Source organism: Pituophis catenifer, unplaced genomic scaffold, assembly GCF_029215685.1.
Source record: "Pituophis catenifer annectens isolate HBS135680 unplaced genomic scaffold, rPitCat1.0.hap2 SCAF_14, whole genome shotgun sequence".
Taxonomy (NCBI): domain Eukaryota; kingdom Metazoa; phylum Chordata; class Lepidosauria; order Squamata; family Colubridae; genus Pituophis; species Pituophis catenifer.
The window spans coordinates 24,076,714-24,100,066 of NW_027256894.1; the positions used below are offsets into that span (position 1 = coordinate 24,076,714).

The following is a 23,353-nucleotide window of genomic DNA, read 5'->3' on the forward strand; positions in this document are numbered from 1 at the left end:
TAAGGTGAGCCTTACTTGTGGAGAAGGGGAAAGGGAAATCCTCTTGCCAGTGGAGGTGGTGAAAGGGACTATATATCTGCAGTTCTGAGAAAGGACATGGTTCAAACTTCACTTCAAAAAGCTAATGTCTGAGCGCCCTCTTGTGGATTAGTGGAGAATTGTGATTTCAGCAGGATACCTTGAGAAATCAGGCTAAACCTGGAAAACCTCTCCTCCCCCCCCCCACACCGCGGAAGGAAGTTAATGATTGAATATGCAACACGAGTGTTGTAATTAAAATTGAAGAAAATTTCAATTTATGAAGAATTTTGGATATATTGTTATTGGAGTATTGCAAATTATTCCTGCAAGATGCTTAAGCATCAGATTCTAAAAAGTGGTTTAATGAATGAATGAAGGCCAATATATGTGTCCCAGGATAATGTTGTGGGATCTAATCTGGGTCGGTTACCAGGACCAGAGGTTTGGTCTTCCAAGCTTTCGGACTCCTGCTGGAGCCCATCCTCAGGGAATTTCTCTCTCACCAAAACTTCTCTCTCATCACGCTCCCTCTGCTAGACTTTCAACTTTCATTTTTGGTTTTTCCCTCCCTCTTCTTTCAAATTGTTTTCTCTTGGTTATTTTTAATATATTTTTCTTTTCTAAAAATGAATTCACTTAGATTTTTCTTTTTACATATATTGTTATTTTATATTAGTTTTATAGTTTACCTTTATATTTTCTACCATAAATAGATTTAAGAAAATTTAATTGAATTTTCAGTTTAAAAAACTGAAAGAATTTTTAATTGTTTTAAGAAACATTTTGAGACAATTTAACTGAAAGTTTTAAAAATTCAGTAAAATTCAAGACCAAGCCCTCCCCCCCCCCCCCCCAAATAACTGAGCATTGCAAAGGTTGCAAGACTGGCAGATTTCAAACCCTAAGGGAACTCTAAATACTTAGTCAATTTTTGTCTGCACTAGTTCAAACCCTCTATTTTGTATTTCCCTTCACTTTTTATGTACATGGTAGTGTACACAAATGTTGACCCAAAATTCCAACAACTATTGGCTGCTCTACAGTTGGGAAAAGGGCCACTGGGGTTCCCAGTCTTTGCTCAGGTGGAGACCCCGGAAGGAGTCCCAATAGCTGGTTCTCAAACATTTTGGTACCAGGATCCCTTTACCTTATACTCTTAAAATGACTGAGGACCCCAAAGAGATTTGCTTTACGTGGGTTATAGCTATTGATATTTGCTGTGTTAGAAATTAAAACTAAGAAATGTTAAAACGTTTAGTTATTTAACACACACACACACACACACACATACACACACCCTGGAAGATCTGAGGAGGACTTGGTGGTTGTCTGGCTCCTTCAGGGCACGGGGGCATTTGACGGCCTGCAGTCCCATGTGCTGGCTGGCCCCATGCCGTTGGCTGCTGAACCCACTGAAGGCCTGTGGTGGGACAGCGCCTGCTGAGGGGCTGGGAAGGCTCTACTTGTGCTTTGTCTGAGTAGGTGGTCATCTTGCAAAGCAACTTTCTTTTGAGAAATTACTCTTTCAGCACCAATGTGAGGTACTCAGAAAGGCTTCTGGCAGGGAATAAGAGTTATACAATCTTCTCTGGATATTTCCAAAACAAGGAAAACATTCATATGAAATGGACATTTTTATCAGCATTACATCACCTCGATGGCAAGATGTACCCCTTGTTAAAGCTAAAGTCAGCCAAACCTGTCTTTAGGAAACTACCTTTTTCTTATGAAAAAGTGTAACATCCCTGGATCCTCTTCAACTGACTGAAAAACTTCCCTGCTAAACAATCAACATAACTGTTAAAGATAATTGTTTTAAAATGCTTTAAGACTATACTGAGGTAATGTAGAAGAAATTGACCGGCAGTTTGCAATTTTAAAAGAAAAGGAATGGAATGACTGCAGAAACAGAAAATACCTGGGCCTCCATTCCATCATGCCTCCTGTCAGCCAGCACTTGGACGTCCCTTCCCAGGGCTGGGCTGCAGAGGGAGAGAAACAAGCTAGCAGAGGCAAGTTTTTACTTGCTGAGCCAGATCCAGTTCTAACCTTCTTTGCAGCTCCCAGCCCACCTCAGAAACGTGACTGGGGGTGGAGGAGGAAGGAGCAGCGGCAGTAGGCCCTTCCCAAGGACACCGGCTGAGTACAGGAGAGCTCTCCTCAGATTAAAGAAGCCCCTGGACTGGACCAGAAGAGCCCCACTTCCAGGGGAGAAAAACTTCATGCTGGTGAGTAAGGGGCAAAAGGAAAGTAGAGGATTTCTCCTTCCTCGTCTAGCCCCACATAACCTCCTGAATCCAGGCTTCCCATTAGCCCAGAAAGAGTCACTAGTTGTCCCTGAGCACAGCCACAGATTAGGGCAGGATAAAAGGAGGACAGGGGCTGCTACAGAGGCTGGGGGGGGGGGGCGAGGAGTTCGGAAGGTGTGTGTGTGTGTGTGTGTGTGTGTGTGAGAGAGAGAGAGAGAGAGAGAGAGAGAGAGAGAGAACCTATATGCTGATCTGAGTATAGTCGCTGGTCCCTGGACTTGCCTAGATTGTTCTGGGAGGGCAACATGGGTTTCCTCAGCTTGTGGGGGAAATGTGCAAAAATATCAAAAAAGTGGAACTGCGAAGTGTCAGGAGCAGAGTAATAAACTGTGGTGTCCCCCTCCCCTCCAGACCAGAGAAACATCTTGGAAAAAGGATGATTTTGTTTTCCCATCCTGATGACCAATACTCTTGTGTCCTCTTGCAACAGGGATAGGTGCTTCTGTGTGCCAGGAACAAAACAGGCAAGAGAGCAGGCTAAGCACAAAGTGAGTCCAAGGTCAGAGTCCCATTAACCTGCTTCCAGCCTTGGCTTTTAATCTCAGAGCATTTCACCCTGATGACCATGCTGACTTTTGCTCAGCTGTGTGGCTTGTTCCCTCCTTTCTTTTTCAGAGCTGCCAGATCATGCTGTAGTTCCTGCCATTCAAGCAGATGCAGGTCTTCCTCTTTAGGCAAGCTTTGGGTGACGCCCCAGTGGGGTACCATTGCAGGGTCTGGATTGGATTAATAGAGGTGGCTCTTTTACGCTCTTGAGGATGCTGCAACCTAGCCCAAATCTTGGGGTTGGGTGGTACAAAAATGCAATGAGCACACCTTCTTCCAAGTCAGAGTCGGCCATCAGCTTCACAGTGAATTTTGCTTCAATTATTTGGGTTTCATGGCAAACACCATCTGGGCTGTGCAACCTTCAGATCTGGCCAGTTTACTTCCTGTGTGATTTTGTGCAAACTCTCCCTGGGGGACACTTTTATATTCTTTCAAAATATCTGAGTAGAATTATAAAAGAAGTGTGAATATGAAACTATTTTTTCAACCACTTGCTGTTTTTAAATAGTTTAAAACAAATTGCCCCAGGATAGCACATATCAATAACCTGAGAACTACAACTAAAAAAAAGGAGAGGATGTTTTACAATAGTTGGCGAAAGCCTCCCATACTTGACTTTTCAGCAAAGCACTTTGTGTGCAAAGGCCTTGTGTCAGTTCTGTGGGCCCACACTGCACTGAGACAGAGGGAGGCCTGTGGAAACCTCTGGCAACTTGGGTGGGCATGTACTTCTTCTTGCTCGAAGGTGCTCCATTTCCATTCCTCCCCCCAATTGCTAGGTCAGGTGCAACAACATAAACTATTTTAATTAATGATGTGCCACTAAAAGACATGAGAAGACCAATTCAAAATTGCACCAACATGGGGCATTTCGACTGAATCGTTGTTCTGTTGACTAATTAAGAAAATAATTCTTGCCAAGGAATCCAGAGAAAAACCATTTCCCAGTGAAAAAGGTACTGTACTACAGGACCACTGTACTACAGGAAGAGCCTGTAGTACAGTGGACTAAAGCACTGTTATTAACATCTGCTGCTTGCAATTACTGCAAGTTCAAATCTCACCAGGCTCAAGGTTGACTCAGCCTTCCATCCTTTCAAAGGTAGGTGAAATGAGGACCCAGATTGTGGGGGCAATAAGCTGACTTTGTATAAATATACAAAAGTATGAAGGCTATTGCTTAATGCATTGTAAGCCGCCCTGAGTCTCTGGAGAAGGGCGGCATATAAATTAAAGCAAAAAAAAAAAAAAAAGCTTCTGGGCAACCAGTCAAGAGTGGCAGCACGGAGTTGCATTTGTGATCAACAGTTGGAGAGGCTCTGGCTGTGTCCACAATGGCGCAGAGTGAAATTTGTCTTTCTTTTTTGAAACAAAAGCTGTAGCAGACTAGCTCACTGCCTGGCCTGGTCTTCTAATCAGAGTGAGGGGCAAAACAGGGCACGCAAACTCAGTCCCAGCTGCTCATGGGGGGGAGGGGTGGATCCATCCCATTTCTCCATCCCACACCTCCAGTGGTGAAATCCAAATTTTTTTACTACTGGTTCTGTGGGCGTGGCTTGGTGGGCATGGTGTGGCTTGGTGTGGATGGCAGGGGAAGGATACTGCAAAATCTCCATTCCCACCCTACTCGTGGGCCAGCCAGAGATGGTATTTGCTAGTTTTCCAAACTACTTAAAATTTCCGCTACCGGTTCTCCAGAACCTGCTGGATTTCATCCCTGCACACCTCCCCTAATTGGTTTCATTCCAGTTACTTATCACTCACCCATCAATTTTTTTCTGACATATATACTTCTGTCCAATACATTTTCATAGTGTCCAGTATATTTATTTGTCTATTTCCAAAATCTTTTCTGAGAGGCTCTTAGTTTAGAAAGGGTATTCCAAAGAAATTTATTGAATTCAAAGTTTTATTTATTTATTCATCCATTAATCACATTTATATAGACTGATTAAATAGATGGATGGTCACAACTCTGTAGGCAGTTCACACAGTACACGTAAAGTACAGTACAGATATGGCCTAGAAGAAGGTGGCGTTCAACAGGCATTTGGTTAAAACCAACCTAGACTGGAAAGAGAGAAGGAAGTGAGAAAGAAATTTAGCATTGCCCCACCTTGATTGTATATGGGAGGGGGGGCAGGGAAAAGAAGCTCTGCCAGGCTTTCAAGAGTATGTTAATTATAGTTGCAACAATAAAGTCCATTCCAGGAGTTATATGGTTATTATTCACCAACAATCTTGTAGCCTAGTTTGAACTAATCAAAGTTTTTAGATTTTTCTCAGAGGAAATCTCAGATATAACAGATTCCACTGACCTTAATTAGAAAGTTAAAATAGTGTGGATTACTACAATTGCAAATGGGCAGAGCAGATAAGTGCCAATTAAAAATAGCTGCAACTGTCTGACTCTGTTGAATGCCAGAAGATCCAAAGCTACCCACTTCAAGCAAACTGAAAATGACTGCAGAATTAGCCTTTCTCTCTAATGTCCGGGCAAGGAAGAACTGTGGAACAGAAGAGGCCAACTCCCTTTGAGTTGTCTGATTTCTTTATCCATTTTTAGACATATCAGGGGAGGAAAATTAGCTTGTTTGGAACACTGACATTATGCTTGGTTTATTGATAGTTGCCTAAGCTATGCAAAAAGTCCAGGTAAGGAAAATCACAAATAAAGGATTGAAAAGCTTTAACACAATCCGAAGAAAAATAACTCCTCTCTCCCTGCTGTTAAAAAAGTTGTCCCTGTTTTTTCAGACAAAGCCATTATGAGGGATTCTGTTCAGATGGTGACCCTGTGGGGAAAAGAAGCCCCTCCCCACAGCATCACAGCTATCCTCATCACAGATGACCAGAGAACAATCGTCACAGGGAGTCATGAAGGCCAAGTCTGTCTTTGGGACCTGCTGCCAGACCTCCAGGTGTGAAACATATATACTTCTATCCAATACATTTTCATAGTGTCTCCTTCCAGGGCTGCTCCCAGCAACAGTCTGGTCAGAGGGAAAGCTCCTCAACAAGGACTACCTCTCCCCAGGCAGAATTAGTGATTACTTTTGGGACACCCTAGCCCTATCACAGGCTGGGGAGGAGCAGTTTCATTCTCAGTAGAATACTATTTTCCACGTATCTGCTCTGTAATCAAGAACATACAACCCATTATTGAAAATCAGTCCTTTTGACCTTGTTATACAATTAACCTTTTGCCCTTGTAGATGTCATCAAGGCAGATGCTGTTGGGGCACACGGCATCAGTGATGTGTTTGGCGAAGGCAAGAGATTTTGAGAAGCAACTGTACGTGGTCAGTGCTACTGAGAACGGGTCAGTCACTCAGCATTTCCCATGACACCTCATCTATGGAAAGTTCTGAGTTGCAGGAAATAGACCTGCTGTTTTGGAACAGTAGAGATTGGTGCCTGGTGGCTTTTCTTAAGAATAATTCTTGCTAAGGTAGGTCAGGACTAGTATGAGTATCTCTGAGATTTCAGGTGAAAAAGGAGGCTAGCTGTAGAAGAGCCCTGGAAGGTGTTTTAATAAAAGAGGAAGGCCCAAGAAGAAAGGGAAGATTGATCTTCTGAAATACAGAGAAGATAGGAGCCTTGAGCCATTCTCCAGAAACACAAGAACTTTCGTGTAACCTGCCTCTGATGTCGGCTGCTAATAGAAGCAAGGTAGCTTGTTCAATGTCTGAGACAAAGCCATTTTCTATACTTTCTTTAAGACAGCTCACAGGGATGTTGACAGAACTGTTCCACTATAGGTGAGGAAGTTTAAGCCTTAACAATTTAAAATAGTGGATTTCATCATATTTTAATAAAAACTGGTTTCAGTGTAACTTACATCTTATCCACTTCCATCTGCCCTCAAATTTCAAAGTAAATCCCATACTGGATGTGTGTGTGTGTGTGTGTGTGTGTGTGTGTGTGTGTGTGTGTGTCTCATAGCACATGATCAATTATTGTTTTGGCAGAGAGATGAGCATTTGGGACATCACCAGTGGACGGTGTGTAGAGAATACAAGGCTTCCATTTCGGCACACAGCCATCTGTGTAAGTAGAACACATCTTACCTGTGTTCTCTTGAGTACCATCTCCTAGCAGCTTCTTCTAACACAGGTCGTATTGGTGTCTCCAGTAGTTTGATGAAAAACTATTCCAGAGGTGAGAAAGGACTAAACTGAATACAGCCTGGGTTTTATACCTACATTTTTAAAAAATAGAGTAAAGATACAACTAAATGAAGATCTCACCAAATGCTTAGAAGTCCCAGACTTCTGGTAAGCACTAGGGATTCAGGAATGCTTAGACTGAATCTGGCATGCTGTTTCTTTTTTGGATGGCATTACATCCATTAGCTTCTGTCTAGCATTGTGCTGATTTTGAAGCTGCTATACTTTCTGCCTTTCCTTCTTTGGCTTTGGAAGGAACGAACAAACTGGACAAGATCGGGCCACTAACAAAGCATGTAGTTCCTGCTGCCATGGAAATGCAGCTGCACACTTCTCCAGTTCCTGCTGTGGTCGCTCTAGCATGAGCTGAAGTGAGCCTACCTGAAAGGTGGCTGCAGGCTTGGAACTGGTAGAGAAGCCACTGGTTTCAGACAGAATCTGCAGATAGCTCCAAACAAAATGCAATGGCCTTGTTTTATTGCACTAACCTGCTTCTGTACTGCAGCACCTGTTTAAGTGCATCAAATTTAGAATTAGAATTAGTATGCTCAGGAAACATGGAACTCAGTCATGTGATTTGCTTGTATCATGGGTGAGAGGCAAAGAGGAGCCTCTCTTCCACTTGTGCATGATCTCTCTGTTTTGTGAACTAAGGATGGTGCATTTTCTTGGTACACTAGCATTTTTCTGCTGCAAGACAAGCAGCTGCAGGAAGAAATATCTCCTTCGTGCATCTCTGGAACAGCACAAAGAAGAGATTGAAATGGGAATGGAAAAGGGTCCACAGGGCTCCCTTTATAGTTTGAAACAGCCCAGAATCAAGTCTAGGATGCTACTGTGAGCTGTCCAGATGCATCATCTTGGTCAGCCACTAGAGGGCAGAATGCACTTGGCCTGATCCACGCATCTCTGGGGTCGGCATGCTGTTTGGTTAAAGCAGGGGTCAGTAACCTACGGCTCCGGAGCCACATGCGGCTCTTTGGGCCCTCTGCTGTGGCTGCCTGTTGGGCGATCCCACCGCTGGCTGGCCCCGGCCCTCACCCTCCCCTCCCAGTCACTCCTTGCCTGGCCTGAGAAGGTTAGGGCGAAGGCGGGAGATGGAGAAGCGGCCAGGGCAGAGACAGAGAGATACAGAGAGACGGGGGTGGGTGGGGAGAGAGAGAGAGATACAGAGAGAGAAGCGGGGAGGAAGGGAAGGAGGGAGAAATGTCAAAAGGGTTTTGTGGTTCCCGGTGTCTTTTAACAACTGGTTCTCTCCTTAATGACCGGCTGGGTAGGCGTGGCTAGGGGTGGTCATGTGACTGTTGGAAGTGAGTGACATCAAGTTGGCCATGCCCACCCAGGTTTTGTGATTCTTGGTGTTTTCTTTTCTGTGGGAAACGGGTCCGAATGACTCTTTGCGTGCTTAAGGTTGCAGACCCGTGGGTTAAAGGATGTTCCCAACTAAAGTCTGGGAGGAGTCTGTCTTGGGATAACAGAGGTGCTTCTCAGTGGGGTTGAGTCCTGCCAGCTAATCTCTTTTGCCTTTTTCCTTTTGTACAGTATTACCACAGCTCATTTCGCATGGCAGGAGAGGGCTGGCTGGTCTGTTGTGGGCAGTATAACGACATCCTCATTATTGATGCGATAACCCTGGTTGTGCTTCACACATTAACCTCTTCTTCCTCTTCAGACTGGATCAGCTGTATGTGTTTAGTGCATTCTCTGAGGATTCAAGGTATATTTGCTGTCAAAAGCATGCAAGTTGGATGCTTCTACGCCAAGTTATCATCCATGCTTATCCATAGAAAGCGTAACATATAGGAAGATTGATGTAAAATTATATTGGTTTACCTATAATTTCTTTGGTGAGAGGGTGGGCAGATGCCTGTTTGGAAATTACAGGAATTAGTCAGAGCTGCAGAATACAGTACTGTACATCGTTGTCAAGAAGGCTGATGGTTTACTCCCAGCAGGGAGTTTACTCCTCCCTGCTGGGAAGGAAGGCTGGATTCTGTGGGACCCCTTTTCTTCTGGCCATACTTCTTAGGCCCTGGGACACAACAGGACTGCTGGTGCAAGGACAGTTTTGCCCGCTCTCAGAACTCTGGGATAGTGAATGAGGGCAGAGCAAGCCTCAATTCTGAAGGCTCTGAACAGGAGCTGCAAGGACCCCAAATGGGTGCATTCACCCACAGACACGAAGCGGGGCACCATGAGGTGCTCCTTGGAGGCTGGGTTTAGGTGCATTGGCAGGGTCTTGGCCCTTCCATGGCATCTCGGACAGGCAAGAGCAGCAGCACCATTTTCCTGCCCGCCACTCCTTGTGCCCCCTGCTTGTGACTCTCCCACAGCCATCCTGTTTCGCTTTTCCAGAGGATTCTTTACTAGCCGTATCTGCAGCAGGAGACCTTAAAGCCTGGGATTTGTCATCTTCGATCAGCAAGATACAGGTGAGAAGCAGCAAAGGTCCATATCCTGGGCCAGGTGTCTCTTTCTCTTCAGTCTGGAAGTGTTGATGCAGGAGTGTTAGCAACATCCCTGTGCGTGGACGTAGAGGGGCCCCAGGTAGTGTTGAAACTTCTGGAAAGTTCTGCATCCAGGCCCCAAACTGAATGCAAAGCAAATTTTCACCTAGAAAGGAGTGATCATATTTGATGTTAAACATGATGGGAAATTAATTTCCTGGATATGACATGGACTTTACAGGGAAAAAAAAACAAGTCAGTTTTTTTTTAAAGGTCCAATTCCAATCTCAGACAGATCAGAATAACTAGAAAATAATTTATCTTACAAAGAATTCCTAAGATTTGGTTGCAATTATATTTCCAGCATAAATTTCCTAAAAGAATCCAAATCTTAAAACATATATATTTCCAAAATAGAAAATATACACAACTTTCTAACTGTCCTAAATCAGATATTGTATGGCTTGTGGCATAAGACCTCACAATTAGTATATTCTGAAGGAGTACAAAGGGGCATAGGGGGTTATTCTAGAAAATGTCATGATGCACAAACACTCCCTTTTCTCAGAAAAAACGGGATTTTAAGGGAAATATCAGTTAAAGTAGTTTCTGTGCTCTGTTGATACGCCAGTATAAAATCTGTCATCAGTCTCAGACAGTCGTATGGGGAAAAGTCAGTGGAGCCTCCCTGGCTTTTGCTATTTGTTTTGTGTGCTTGGTCTTGGGTTTTATTTTGCCTAACCTGTGACAGGGTAGAGAATGTCCTGTAGCTCTCCTAAAATCCCAAACTGCCCCAAGCAAGGCAGCATTGTTTAGATGTTGAAATCCTATGTGGCAAGGGGACCTTATGTTCCCTTTGCCATCATAGCTTGAGAGCATGCTAAAATACAAGAGAACTGAAAAGGAATAGATTGGAAAAAGAGTTCAAAATACAGCCATTCCTCCGTTCTTTCCATTAAATCTGGTCAATCATCTTAGGAAACCAAATGCCATATTTGGGAGAGGCAAATTCTCCCCTCTTAATCAAACCAATTGACTCCCTGAGTAAACTTTTACTTTATAGCCCATCTTGCAGTGATGACTGACCATGTTATTTTTCATTTTTCCATTCCTCCCCCCAAATGACCTTTTCTTTTTCTTTCAATGTGCAGGAGAAGCAGAACGTTTCTGAGAGAGAATGCCAGCCTCTGGGCTGCACACTCTGCAATGCAATCCGATTTTGCACTTATACAGAGAGGCTTCTCTTAGTTGTATTCTCCACCTGCTGGAAGGTATTACTTAAGCAATGCATGCAATATTAGGCATTTCCTTCACAAATAACTTTAAGAGCTTATCAAAATGCAGAGGCTGAGTGAAAATTGAAAAATAATCATATACAAATTGTAATAGAGAATTAAGTCATACAAAATGATAATGAATAGACTAATGTTTAATAAACCAAATCAGACCAAACCAAACTAATGTTATTGATTTTAACACACATCCATTTCCCCCAATTTGAGAAACTAAATTAAAGCTATACCATAATGTGAATGTTCATGTTTCATTCCTTTACAGTAATAGATCCAAAGAATTTTCTTGCCTTTGCAAAAGGCATCTTGTTATTCTAGGTGTTCCCTTCCATGATTCTGATAACTTTAGAGATTGAATGAGTTTAATAAATGAACTGTTATGCCCTGAGCTGATGAACTGTCTGGCCATGGTGTTCCTGGTTGTGCCAATTCTTTTCTCCAATGCACTTGCTGGACAAAAAGATGCCCCTCCACCGCCCCCCCCCTCAGAAATCTTCCAGAAGGCCTTCATCACACTCAGATTTTCCACTGTTCCAAGATTCCTCATGTGTGTCCTGCTTCCAAATTCACATTGCTCCCATGCTCTGTAACTGCTTCCTCTGATGGGAGGGAATTGGAGGATGGGACAGGGCTCTGGCCAGAGGGGATAGATATCTTTAATTCCCCTCTTTATAGCAACAGGGGGTCACCTTTCCCCTTTTTGTCTCTGGCTTCAGGTGTATGATTACTGTGACTTTTGCTTGCTGTGGACTGAGTTTAGCCCAAGCAGCCAGACCTTGGCAGGAGGGGAAATCCTTGCTGCTCATAGGTTGATCATTTGGACAGAAGATGGGCATGGCTACATCTATCAACTGGTGAACAGGTGAGACACAACAAGTGCAAGGGAGTTGGCAGAAGCACCACCTGGAGCCTGTGAAGCCTATTGATGGCAAAACCCTCCACATTTCTAAGATCCTGACTGGGGGACCCTCCCTTTGGCCCAAGGAGCTTTTGGTCAGGCAGCTGCTACCCTTGTTGGACAAGAGGGCATGCTCTTTGGGGCAATTCCCATAAGGAAGTGTTTGCTAACGGAGGAGCTTCCGTTCCCATGCATTGTCAGAGGACTGATCCTCCCTCTTCCCATGTCTTTAGTGGCCTTTCACGGAGCATCCAGCCATCCAAAGGAAGGGTGCTGAAAGAAACAGTTCATCCTGTTTTACTCTCTTCTACTGAGGTGCAAGGCAACAAAGTAAGTTGGCTGGGTTTCTAGAGACATCACTGGGTTTCCATAAATGCAAGCACCATTACCAACCAAAGCCCATAAAGCTAGGAACTGAGGGCATTTTCTCCAAGGATTTTCAGTTTGCCATTGGAATCACCATGGATTCCATTGTAGGGAATTAAAGGATTTAAAAATGGCTCCTTGCTTTCTTTCATGCTTATTGCATCTCTAAATTTGTGTGCTCTAAGCTGAAAATCAATTTATGAGTAACTGGAAGCCACTCTCAGCCTCAGGCTGTTCAAACTGCTAGAGGAACACAAGTGTGTAAGGGAAGGTGAAGCATCATTGTCATGAATGTGTGCATTTCTTTAGACCTCTGTACTAATATGCAAAACACACAGAAAACTGTGAAGTGGGAACAAGCAGAAGTAATCTGCAAACTGTGAATTGGAACTTGTGGGTGCCCCTCAAAGAAGTTGATTATTTGTCAGTTAACAAAGCTCCTCTTCCGGAATTTTACTTTCAATAGAGTTTTTCTTACATCATGGGCTTCATGAACGAAAGGAAGGAACCCTTTTACAAGATTCTTTATTCTGGACAAGCTTCTGGGAGGATTACTTTATGGCATGTTCCTGATGTGCCTGTTTCAACTCTAGATGGCTCTCCAAAAGGTTAAGATATTTTTTATTTTAGAGCTTGCATTGCAAAAGGTAAAAATGGGACCTCCTAGCATAAACTCCAAGACTTACTACTTTGCTTATCTTCTCTATTCAGAGGCTGATATGGGTTTGGATATACATCACTGCTAAATAATATAGGCATTGGGATGGGAGACAGTACATAGTACCAATGGCTGGAGAAGGCCATTCAGAGGGGTGGTTGCACTCATGTTCTGCTTATTCTCCATCCAAAGGCTTTTGCCAGGCCAGAACACTAAACTAGAGGGACCCAACTCTCCTCAAGGATATGAACAGGAAGGTGCCATCGCTCACATCTCATTGTTTTTTTCTCCCCAGTGATCCCAGTAGCAGCATCCAGGACTCTGCAGGATAACTTTAACATCTACTGTCCGATAGCTGAAGGTATCCCTGATCACCCCTGGGGAGTTCCCATCACAGTTTCTACATACATTCCCAGCCTCCAGAAGTTGGTCTGTGGATATAAAGATGGCAGAATTATCACAGTACCAGCTTTGCATGCTGCAAAGGCCAGACTGTTGGGAGAGGGTTCTGTGCAGAAAGGTGAGCACCTTCTTTACTTTACAACAAGGGGGGTAGGCATTAGGGTTCCCCCCTCACCTGAATAAAACCTTCCTCAACTCCCAAGTGCTTTAGGGACACAGCCACTGACTTTTCTTGGCCAGTAGCTCTTTCTCCAGTGCCTCCTCCTTCTCTGCACCTGCAACCTTGGGCTCCCTGGGGGTCCAACTGAGCTTGACCTCTTGGCCCTCAAGCCCAGAGCAAGTGCACGCCCGTCGCCATGTGCAGCCATTTTATGAACATGGCCTTACCCTCTACCTCCACTGGGGCCCAGAAAGGCCGCCTCCTGTTCTGGCTGCCCAGGAGTCGATCTGGGAGACTTGCTGCAGAGTTCCCCCTCGGGGAGCATTCTGTGCTGCCTCCTCCTCTCCCATCTGCTCTCAGGGGCCAGTGGGAGCCCCGCGCAACACCCACCTCAGCCAGGGCTCCAAGGCTGCAAAAAGGCGGAGGGGGGGCCTGGCGGTACTGGCTGCTGCCCGCCCGATTTTCTCTTGCAGACGACGCTGCGCCCTGTGTGCTGAGCAGCGGCAGCAGCGTGACGGCCCTGCTGGTGCTGCCCGGCCGGCCAGCGCCCTGCTGGCTGCTCTCCGGGAGCCGGGATTCCTGTGTCATCTGGTGGGACATCTTCACTGGGGAGGCGCTGCACCGCTTCGCGCTGGATGCGGGGCCCGTTGACCGCCTGCTCCTCTCGCCGGACAGCTGCAGGGTGAGTTGCGAGGCCCAAGGCGACTCCCTGGGAACTCAACCAGGCGGGGCGGGTGTCTGCTTCGCTCCAGGAGTTTAGGGGCGGGCGAGAGGGGGCTCTTGCCCTGAGTGCAAGCGTCCCAAGGCCACCCAACATGTGTAGTTCTTCCCGACATCCCTCTTGGGCCTGACTGAGGAAGTCTTCCTTGCCTTGTTTTGTAGCGGAAAGGTCACCGCCTCGTATGCTGCGTGTGTAGCGACCACTCCGTTGTTCTTTTGCACGTCCAAGAGCGTGCCTGCCTTATGCGTGCCAGGAAACACCTTTTTCCCGTGACAGCCTTACGATGGCACCCCATGGAGAATCTGCTGGTTGTGGGGTGTGAAAATGATTCGGTCTACGTTTGGGACATTGAAACAGGTGATGGAAGTGAGGCTGCTCCGGTTCGCCCCTTCTCTTCTTCTGCAGCTGGCAGTCCCTGGGCATCCTTAGGAGTTAGTTGTAGTGATCAGCAGGAAAGGAACGGATGGACTCTCATCTGCCCCTTATTTTTCCTGCTACAATTCCTATTTGTGATTATTAGAGGAAGCAAAATTGGCGCTGAATAGATCTGCTTTTTGTCTCTCACCCCAAAACCTAGACCTGTTATAAATAGATTGCAGAAATGTGGGTGACAATTAGATAGCAGGGATCTATGCCATCATCAAGCAGCCATCTCAGTTATCAGCTCAATTAATGGCAAGTTTATGGACAATAGCCATGGACCCTGAATCCTTAGCTCTGCTTGTCCCAACAGACCCCAGATTTCACAATAATTGCAATAATTGGGGCGGCCACTAGAGGGCAGCATTTCTTAGCCTTAAAGGAACTCTATATGTCCTGGTTTGGATTATCAGAGGATCACTGTCTATACTGGATTCTTTTTAAAAATGTGCTTTGAAAAATTGTGGCCTGATCCTGGAGAATACAGGAAAGGTAAAGTGGAGACCTGCTGCTGTGACCATCCACCTTCCTTTCCGCCCTTTGCCTAGGAAGTCTAGAGCGCCACGAAAGTGGGGAGACGGCCAAAGCGATCCTTGCTTCCTGTGAAGATTCTGGTCTTATGGCCGATCCTCTTTATGCAGCCTGGGAAGAAGATGGCCAGCGAGAGAAAGATCTGGGTGGCTCATTGTCCAGCTCCTCTGCCTTTGGCAGTTTTTCCTGCAACAGGCTCGCTCATCAAAGAAGGTCTTTTTGTTGTCAGGTGAATACATAGAAGGAAGCAGTTGCTGGGTGTGTGAATGGAAGCCTGGTTCTTTTGTGCTCCCTTTAGAAGCCTAAAGCCCCCATTTCTTCCCCATCCCCTCTGATGACTCCTCCTGCCCCCCATCTTTGGAATGCCCTTCCAAGGACCGAGAGCTCCCATTGATAGATTTTAGCCACGTCTGGTGTTTGTTCTATATCACCATAGTTGGTGGCTTCATCCATTCAGCCTTGAGAAAAAGCCATCCTTTTAATTGCCCAAGTGTTGAAAAATGGGCATACAGTATACTTATTAGTCCCCTCATCCATACAAACTTTTACAGCCTCTCTACCTCCCTGTGCAAGGTCTGGGCATTTTCAGATGTCAAGTATGCCTTCTGCAATTAGTCATACCTTTCTATTGTGTTCTATTAGCTATCCATAAGTTTAGAGGAATGTTTTCAAATAAAAATGAAGTACTCATCAAGAAAAAGCAATTGGAGCTCTTAGTAAGAAAAATGTGTTTAGCAAATAAGAAGATGCCCTTGAAAAGGCTCCCTGGCTATTGCTGCTTCCAATCTGCGTGTGGTTCACATTTGTGTTGTTTCAAGGGGGTCTCACTTCTTCCCCTCCCCTCCTTTGGGATACCCAGTGAGGAATGTGGGAGGAGAGGGCTTTTTCAGGAAAACATGCAAGTCAGCAGCATCTGCAGGATTGAGGAAAAGAGCACAGGAGACCTTCAGGTTTTCCAGCTGTTTGTTCTGATGCCTGCCTACCTGCTCTTAGAATGGCTGGAAATCTGCATTAGAGCTAAGATTAAAATTTGTCTTGGAAACAAGCTTGTCCTTTCTCTTTGTCCCTTTGCTTGTTTGATCTGTTTACAGGTTAAGGATGGCCAGCTTTGGAATGCTGATTTCTGCCTCATGGAGGCTGACCCCACACTTTCCCTTTTCGAAAGGGAAAAATGGGGCTCTTATTAGAGGGGGCTGCTAGGGAAGAAAAGGGATCAAGGGAGGGCTCTTCATTTCAGAAGAGGAAGCATCAGCATACCTGCTGCCAAGTGGGATGGACCTGCTCGGGGGAGAGAACCAGGTCCCCTGGGAGAGAGAGGGGAGATCCTTAGACAGACTGTATTTGTGGCCGATGACCATATCCAAATGGCTGTGGATGAACTGAGCCTAGAAATCCCTCTGACCAGTTAAAACTCCTCAAGCTTTTCCTTTATGGCTGTTTCACTACACATTGGAAACACGTTTGTGTCATTTGGTTGTTGCTTTTCAACATTTCTTTACCATATTGATATGTCATTTATTCCTCATGCCTTTCGTTTGCTGTTTTGCTATTTTCAATAATGGCTTGTTTTATACTTCTTTTCAAAAGTGAAATATTCGCATATTTATTGATTACATTCATTGTTACGTGACATCCACCTGAATTGAATATAAATGAATATAAATATTTTGTTATATTATTTAATTATAATTATTGCACTGACTATGGTAATGTCAACTAAATTATTAAAACATTTATCTTTCAGTTAACTACTCTCTGCTGGGCTCAGGGGCCTTTTGCTGTTTGGCCATTGAGGGCAACATGGGAGAGCATCAGTGTCAACATGCTCCTTTTTGATTTGGAAGGGCTAGTGGAATTGCTCTGCTCCTCTCAGGCCAATGGACTGAAGTCCTCCAATTCCTTCAGTACTATCGACACTTTAAAGAGAGCCAGAAATGCAACAGAGAAAAGGACATTAATGTTACAGAGAAACAGAACTTCCGGATCCCTCTTTCCAGTGGATGGGCAGGTCAGAGCGGCTAGCGAAGAACAAGACTTTGGGGAGGTGCATACAAGTGGAACCCTGGAACAAAGTGATGGCATCAAAAGACGCAAAAAAGCAAAGAGTTCCAAGAAGATTAAAAGGCAGTCCTCTAGAAAAACCAGCCCAACTGTTGCCACAGAGGCAGCCAAACTCCTTTTGTCCTGTTTTTTCCCCTGGGGTGTGAACAGAGAGTTGGATGGTCTTTGTGTTCAGTATTTAGGTATCTTGAGACTTTTCTCTCCTGTCTCCTTTGGACTGCTTTCAAAAAACAATTATCTTACTCTGATGTTACCAGGATGGAACAGTGCTAATCCTGAGAGGATGGAAAAGCAGCAGGAGGTAGTCAATCTATTTTCTAGCAAAGTGCTGCATTTATACAGTAAATACTATAGTGTAACCCAAGAGCAAGCAGGCAAGAAGAATGGATGGAGAAATACTGTTACTTCTACAGAACAAAGGCTAGTTTTGGCTTATTTGTTGAGCAGGATGTCTTTAGTTCAAAGGATAATTAACAGGCCTTCTGAAAAGACCAGGTGAGACCAAGTCTAGCTTTTTCTGAAATAAAAATTGATTGTTGTACAGTAGTTAGTAGAAATGGATGAGCAGTTCTTACCTATCATATGTCATTCACATATAATCTAAGATGATGTCTTTGGAGCTCCCTTCTCCCCAGTCAGCTTCTGGCCACCAGGTCTATTCCTCTGAAAAGCCTGAGCTTGCCTGGTTCCTGGGAGAAAGCGGCCTCCGAGGCTTCCTTGCATTGTGTGCCCCACTGTCCCCTTTCACAAAGGAAGTTATATATATATATATAAAGTGTTTTTCTATCGAGGCACCTGGTCTGCCCCAACATGTGGGAGGGAGCATACTGCATCCCTTTCACCTTTCAACTCCAATCCAGGAGCCCTCAAGCTGTCGCATTGACGACAAACCATTTTATACCAAATTTATATTTCACTGATAAAGAAATAAAGGGAGACTAGTATAGATCTATTTCAAGCTATTTAGCTCTAATCTCTCCCCTGGCTCAAGCTGATGAAGGGAGGAGAACTTGTGGCTCAGAGGTTAATACAACTGCCTAACATCAGGCAGCCCAAGTTCGAATCCAAGTAATGGTATGGCTAGCTGATGAGAGCTAAATAGCTTGAAATAGATCTATACTAGTGTCCCTTTATTTCTTTATCAGCAAAATATAAATTATATATATATATATATGATATTAATTATATATAAATTATATATAATTATATATGTATAATTAATTTTATATCTATCTATCTAGTTTAGTTATATATAATTAAAGGAGAGAGAGAGAGAGAGAGAGAGAGAGAGAGAGAGAGAGAGAGAGAGACTAACTGTTGGCCCTTTGCTGTCTGTGTTGGGGTCCCTGAGAGACAGATGATCTCTTTGCTTTCAGCCTCATGAAGCGCAACAAATGGAGACCTGCAGCATCTCTGGTCGTGGATGATCTTAACCTAGAGTCTTCTCCACGTGAGTCCTGGTGACGCAATCCATACTGTTTCCTAGAGGTATATTGTGATGAGAAGAAACCTTCCTTCCTGAAGGAAGATTCAGTGGTGAAGAGAAGCCATAGCTTGCCTCAACCCTTCCAAGCCCTAAAATGTTCAGAGGCACCAGGTAGCCCAGAGGACTACCTCTGGGCTACCTTCAGTCTCCTTAATTTAATAATTTCAGCACATGGTACAATATGCTGTTATTATTAAACATTATTAAATAAAATATAAATTCCCCAATATCATTCACAATAAAGATAAGAAATGACCACAAATATAGGCAGGTAAAAAAAATTCCAAGACAAATAGAACTCTTGGTGCTGAAAAAAATGTAAAAGAACACTTAAAAATCATGTTAATTAGATGATGTTTAATTTTTACAGGCTTTTGCCTCAGAGCAAAATTAAACTTCTCGTAATGCAATTGTTTACAAAATGTTGTTTTTAAAATTTACCAAAATTTCATTTGAAGTAAATAATTTACTTTATTTATTTGCTCATAGGCCAAAAATAGTAAAAGAAACACCTAGCACAGATGACACTAAACTAAGTGAAAGAAGTTATAAGAGAAAGTAGAAGGGGAAAAGCACATTTGTGCCTGCGGGTGGTGGAAGATTAGGAGGAGGGAGATCCAGACTCTAGTTCTGCTTTGGAGTGACTTTGAGCCACGGTTAGATTATTGCAACATGCTCTACATGGGGCTACCCTTGAAAAGTGTTTGGAGACTACAGTTGGTCCAGAACGCAACCACGCGAGCTGTCGTGGGTGCACCTAGGTACACCCACATTACACCAATTCTCCGTGAGCTGCACTGGCTCCCTATTGGTCTCCAGTCACAATTCAAGGTGTTGGTTATTACCTTTAAAGCCCTACATGACTCAGGGCCAGGGTATCTTCGAGACTGCCTTCTACCGCATAACTCCCAACGACCGGTAAAATCCCACAGAGTTGGTCTCCTCCGGGTCCCGTCAGCTAAACAATGCCGGCTGGCAGGCCTGCAGGGGAGGGCCTTCTCTGTGGCTGCCCCAGTTCTCTGGAACCAATTACCTCCTGAGGTCCGGACCACCCCCACCCTATTGGCCTTCCGAAAAGCGGTGAAGACCTGGCTTTTCCGGCAGGCCTGGGGCCGTTGACCTTGCTCTTGCGATCTGGCAAGATCCGGCCATGAATGGTGTGAATGAGTTTTAATGTTTTTAATGTTTTTAATTTTTAAATGTTTTTTATAATGATTTTAAATGCATTGTGAGCCACCCTGAGTCTTCGGAAAGGGGTGGCATACAAATTGAATTAATAATAATAATAATAATAATAATAATAATAATAATAATAATAATAATAATAATAATAATAATAAACAGTCCCCAATCCTCAACCCTCAGCTGGGAAATCTACAAGCAGCTACCTGCCACCTACACTGGACCAACCTGGTAGCTTATGGTCAGCATTCTTGTGAAAGGCCCTTCTGTTATCATTTCATGTGTCACTCTTGAGCAACTGTCAAAGAAAGGGATCTTTTCTAGAGAACATTATATTCTGTAGGAACAAAATCCTAACTGATAATGTTTCTTCTGCTTCAGACATATTGAGGTTTCCTGTTTGTGAGGCAGATAATCGTTCATTTGTCAAGCTAATTTCTTGCTGGCGAGACCAATCCATAGAGGTAAGAAATTAACACCATTGCAAGGGCTTAAAATCCCCCCAGGTTTCATCTGGGGGAACAGTTTTGCAGAGACAACAAAGTTTTGAGTCAACAAAGTGGAAGTTAATCCTGAGTGAGGAGCATTTCTTTCCCATGCTGTGGGCCATTTTCTTTGGCACATTGTATAGAATTTTGTATGAAAGTGGCAACTTGTCACTCAGCTAAATTCTTGATGCTTAATATAGGAGTCCCTGGTCATGCCTCAGTGTTTATCAGGGTGCCCAGGGGACTGCTCTGGCTGAGCCTTCAGCCTTCCAAACGGAGGACAGCAGCTAGAAGGGGAGCTGAACAGAAGAGACCACAGCCTACTGGTCTCTTCCTCTAGACCCCCTTCATCTGCAGAAGTACCATGTGGCTGACTCCCATCTCTGAGCAGGCTGCATGTGAGGCCTGGCTTAGGTATCAAGACTGTTTAATTGTACATGTAAAAGCTATTAGTGGTAGGAAAAATTCAAACAATTCAGGATAAACATTCCCTGCATATAGAAGAAAATATGTGCCCAACCCTTTCCCTGATGTGCTAACTTGATAAGTGCATGGGATATTTGGGAATATTTCTCCTCCAGTACCAAGTCTGCAGCTGGGCCGTGGCTGTTAGGAGACCCCAATTCAGCTCTTTTTGCTCCTTCCCTGAACCACCGAAGAATACTCATCCCTTCTGGGGAAGGAGTGGGGCAAAGAATCAAGTCTGTCTCAACAGAAATTTAATTCCCCCTCTTTGTGGCAGGTGATGGAGGCCACTCAGGCAACTTTGCTGGCTGAAGTGGAACAGAGCATGCAGCAGAAGACCTTGGCTGGAGGCTGTGGGCAAACCAATTCTACCAGATGGGGGTCAGCGGGGGCCAAGAACCCCCCTTCACTGGGTACAGCTTTTGGTAAATTCACAACAGTGATTTCAGGAGGAAGTGCAGAACAACCTGAGGCCTATTAGTAGGCCTATCCCTATTAAGTTACGGAGCCAGAAGAGTGGTGAATTTACGACCCCTGTATTTACCTGCCTCCTGCATTAGGTGAAGGTTGCCACCCCTCCCCCATCAAGTTATACCAAGAACTGCTGCCGGTTGCTCTCATCCATAACCCCAGAAGGATGCTCAGGCCTTTGTAGGTTTGGGCCTCATCTTCCAGCGGTGATGCTTAAAGAAAGAGACTTGATGATGGCACTGGCTTGTGTCCTTGTAGAGTCCTTGTAGAATTCCCCTCTCTCATATAAGGAAATGAAAGGACTGACTAGAATGACTAGGTTTGACCAGAGTTGTCCTTGGTTTTTCTTAGACAGCTGCGATTAAGATCTTTGGCCAGAGGCTGTTCTCATGGCCATAGACTGCACTTCAGCTGGTGTCCATTAGAGCCATGCTTCAGATTACAGCTCTTTCCTGTAAAGATATACAACTCAATTTAATGCTTTCTCATCCGACACCCACCCGTGATTGCAGTTGATTCCTCTCACTTTGTCAACGCTTATTTACAAGTGTAGCTCTAACATTAGTGGTCAAGTATTGAAGGAAAAGCATTGGAAGAGCCTGTAAAATTTCAGCTTATTTCACTCCTTGCTTCATGTTGTTTAGCGGAGAACTCCTTAATGCAACAGAAATCAGATTTGCCGAGCATTTTACACAAAATCCAATTGTCCAGGCGCCATACCAGGGTTGTCTCAATCCTTAGGAGGATAGTTTCCAATAGGCCATCGGTCAAGTCTCAAATGGAAGCACATATTTGGGGTGCCCATGCATGGAATCTGATCCTTTAAAAATGTTCTCTTATTCCATGTACAATATGTGCTGTGTGGGAGAGATAGTTAAGCATCCACATAAGTGCAGCAACAGTGCTGGCAAGTTAGTAATAACAGACCATTCCTGCCGATATTTGTGTGAACATCCCTCATAAACCCCAAAAAATCTCTGTAATGAATTACAGTACGGTATGTGCGTAGTCAGGGGAATGATCTCTGTGGGCCTGCCTCTTTTCTTCCCTGCTCCCCTGGCATGGGGAGTCCAAGACCTGGGGATTGGAAGGGATCACAAGGATCATCTAATCCAGCTGTAACCTTATAGGACCCAGCCGTGTGCAGCTACTCCAACATGAGCTGTTTTCACAGCTACTCTTCCAAATCCTGCTGGAAAATACCAATTTGATAGCAGTAGGGAAGAAGACTGCCACTCACTTTAGGAGTGCTGCTGCATTTGCAAAAAAGTAGGCAAAAAAATGGGAAACTAAACTCCGTTGTGTGGAAGCAACACATGGAAGGGCATTTTTCTTTTAATGTTGACTTTTGGTTGAATTCATTTTAATCCTCTCAAGATTTGGAAGGGTGGGCTTGCTATTGAAAGACTATAATATCTTGTGATTCTTCCCAGGTACCATGGGCATGATCAACTGTGAGAGCTGCATAACCACACCAAATGTTGAAGATGGGGAATGTTCTGCAGAGGAACTGGGGGTTCCAGGTGAGGTTCTTTTGATCAGTGGAGCCATCATGCCAGCAGGTACCTACAACTGCTTTCAACAGATTTTGGTTGGACATCGGGAAAAATTCTATGATTGTAAGAACGATTCAAGCATGGAGCTGACTTCCTTAGAAAATGGTAAACGCTCATGGCTGGAGGTATCTAAAGAGAGGCTGGGTGGACATGGGTCAGAAAATTCTCAGAGAGCAATTTTGTATCTTTCAAATTAGAATATCAAAAACATAATTCATATTATTACTCAACAGGTGTAAACAAGCCACTTCCTTGGATATCCAAACTGTGTTCCTGCAAGGTGTGTTAGAAGAGTGGTTGAATTTCCCAATGAGAAGAATTGTTGCAGACATAGAAGTGTCTCCATTATGCTTGGCTGATGCTGGCTTGGGTAGCCCTCCAGTTTTCTTCTCAGTTTACTCCTACATCTCTTCCTTCAAATATACTCTGACTGCCATTGCAAGAACTCTGGAACACCAAGATTAGATTGACACACACTCCCCAACCCTGCTGACCTATTGCAGATTACTGAAGATCTGGGCTTGCTTCAGGCCTTGAGGCAGGAGGTTTTTGTCAATTGTCATGTTTATCCTCATCAATCACTGTAGGTTTTTATCTTTTGATGTTGTTTTTTTAAGAGTTAAGACAATTTACAGAACATGCCAAAATCCATTTAAGAATGAGACTGCAAGCCCTGGAAAGTAAGAAGTCACGGTAGGTCT

At 44.3% G+C, this 23,353-nt stretch overlaps 1 protein-coding gene across 1 annotated transcript; it reads left to right on the forward strand.

Moving 5' to 3' along the window:
• Positions 1-2,224: 2,224 nt before the first annotated feature.
• Positions 2,225-23,166, forward strand: WDR72 (WD repeat domain 72). The gene is made up of 20 exons (XM_070953611.1): positions 2,225-2,249; positions 5,637-5,800; positions 6,095-6,201; positions 6,851-6,929; positions 8,591-8,765; positions 9,404-9,480; positions 10,647-10,766; positions 11,504-11,649; positions 11,919-12,015; positions 12,518-12,659; positions 13,005-13,229; positions 13,745-13,953; positions 14,154-14,349; positions 14,961-15,172; positions 16,688-17,499; positions 18,381-18,454; positions 20,054-20,136; positions 20,903-21,050; positions 22,530-22,619; positions 22,886-23,166. Exons 2-20 carry the CDS (start codon positions 5,648-5,650, stop codon positions 22,939-22,941), a joined length of 3,201 nt encoding a protein of 1,066 aa, XP_070809712.1. The 5' UTR covers positions 2,225-2,249; positions 5,637-5,647; the 3' UTR covers positions 22,942-23,166.
• The last annotated feature ends 187 nt before the right edge of the window (positions 23,167-23,353 follow it).

Excerpts from the sequence above, each read along its gene's own strand:
- WDR72 (XM_070953611.1), top strand. The coding sequence starts at position 5,648 with ATGAGGGATTCTGTTCAGATGGTGACCCTGTGGGGAAAAGAAGCCCCT. Across the intron at positions 6,202-6,850 it reads GTCAGTGCTACTGAGAACGG|AGAGATGAGCATTTGGGACA; the intron begins GTCAGTCACTCA and ends TTGTTTTGGCAG. Across the intron at positions 20,137-20,902 it reads GGCGAGACCAATCCATAGAG|GTGATGGAGGCCACTCAGGC; the intron begins GTAAGAAATTAA and ends TCTTTGTGGCAG.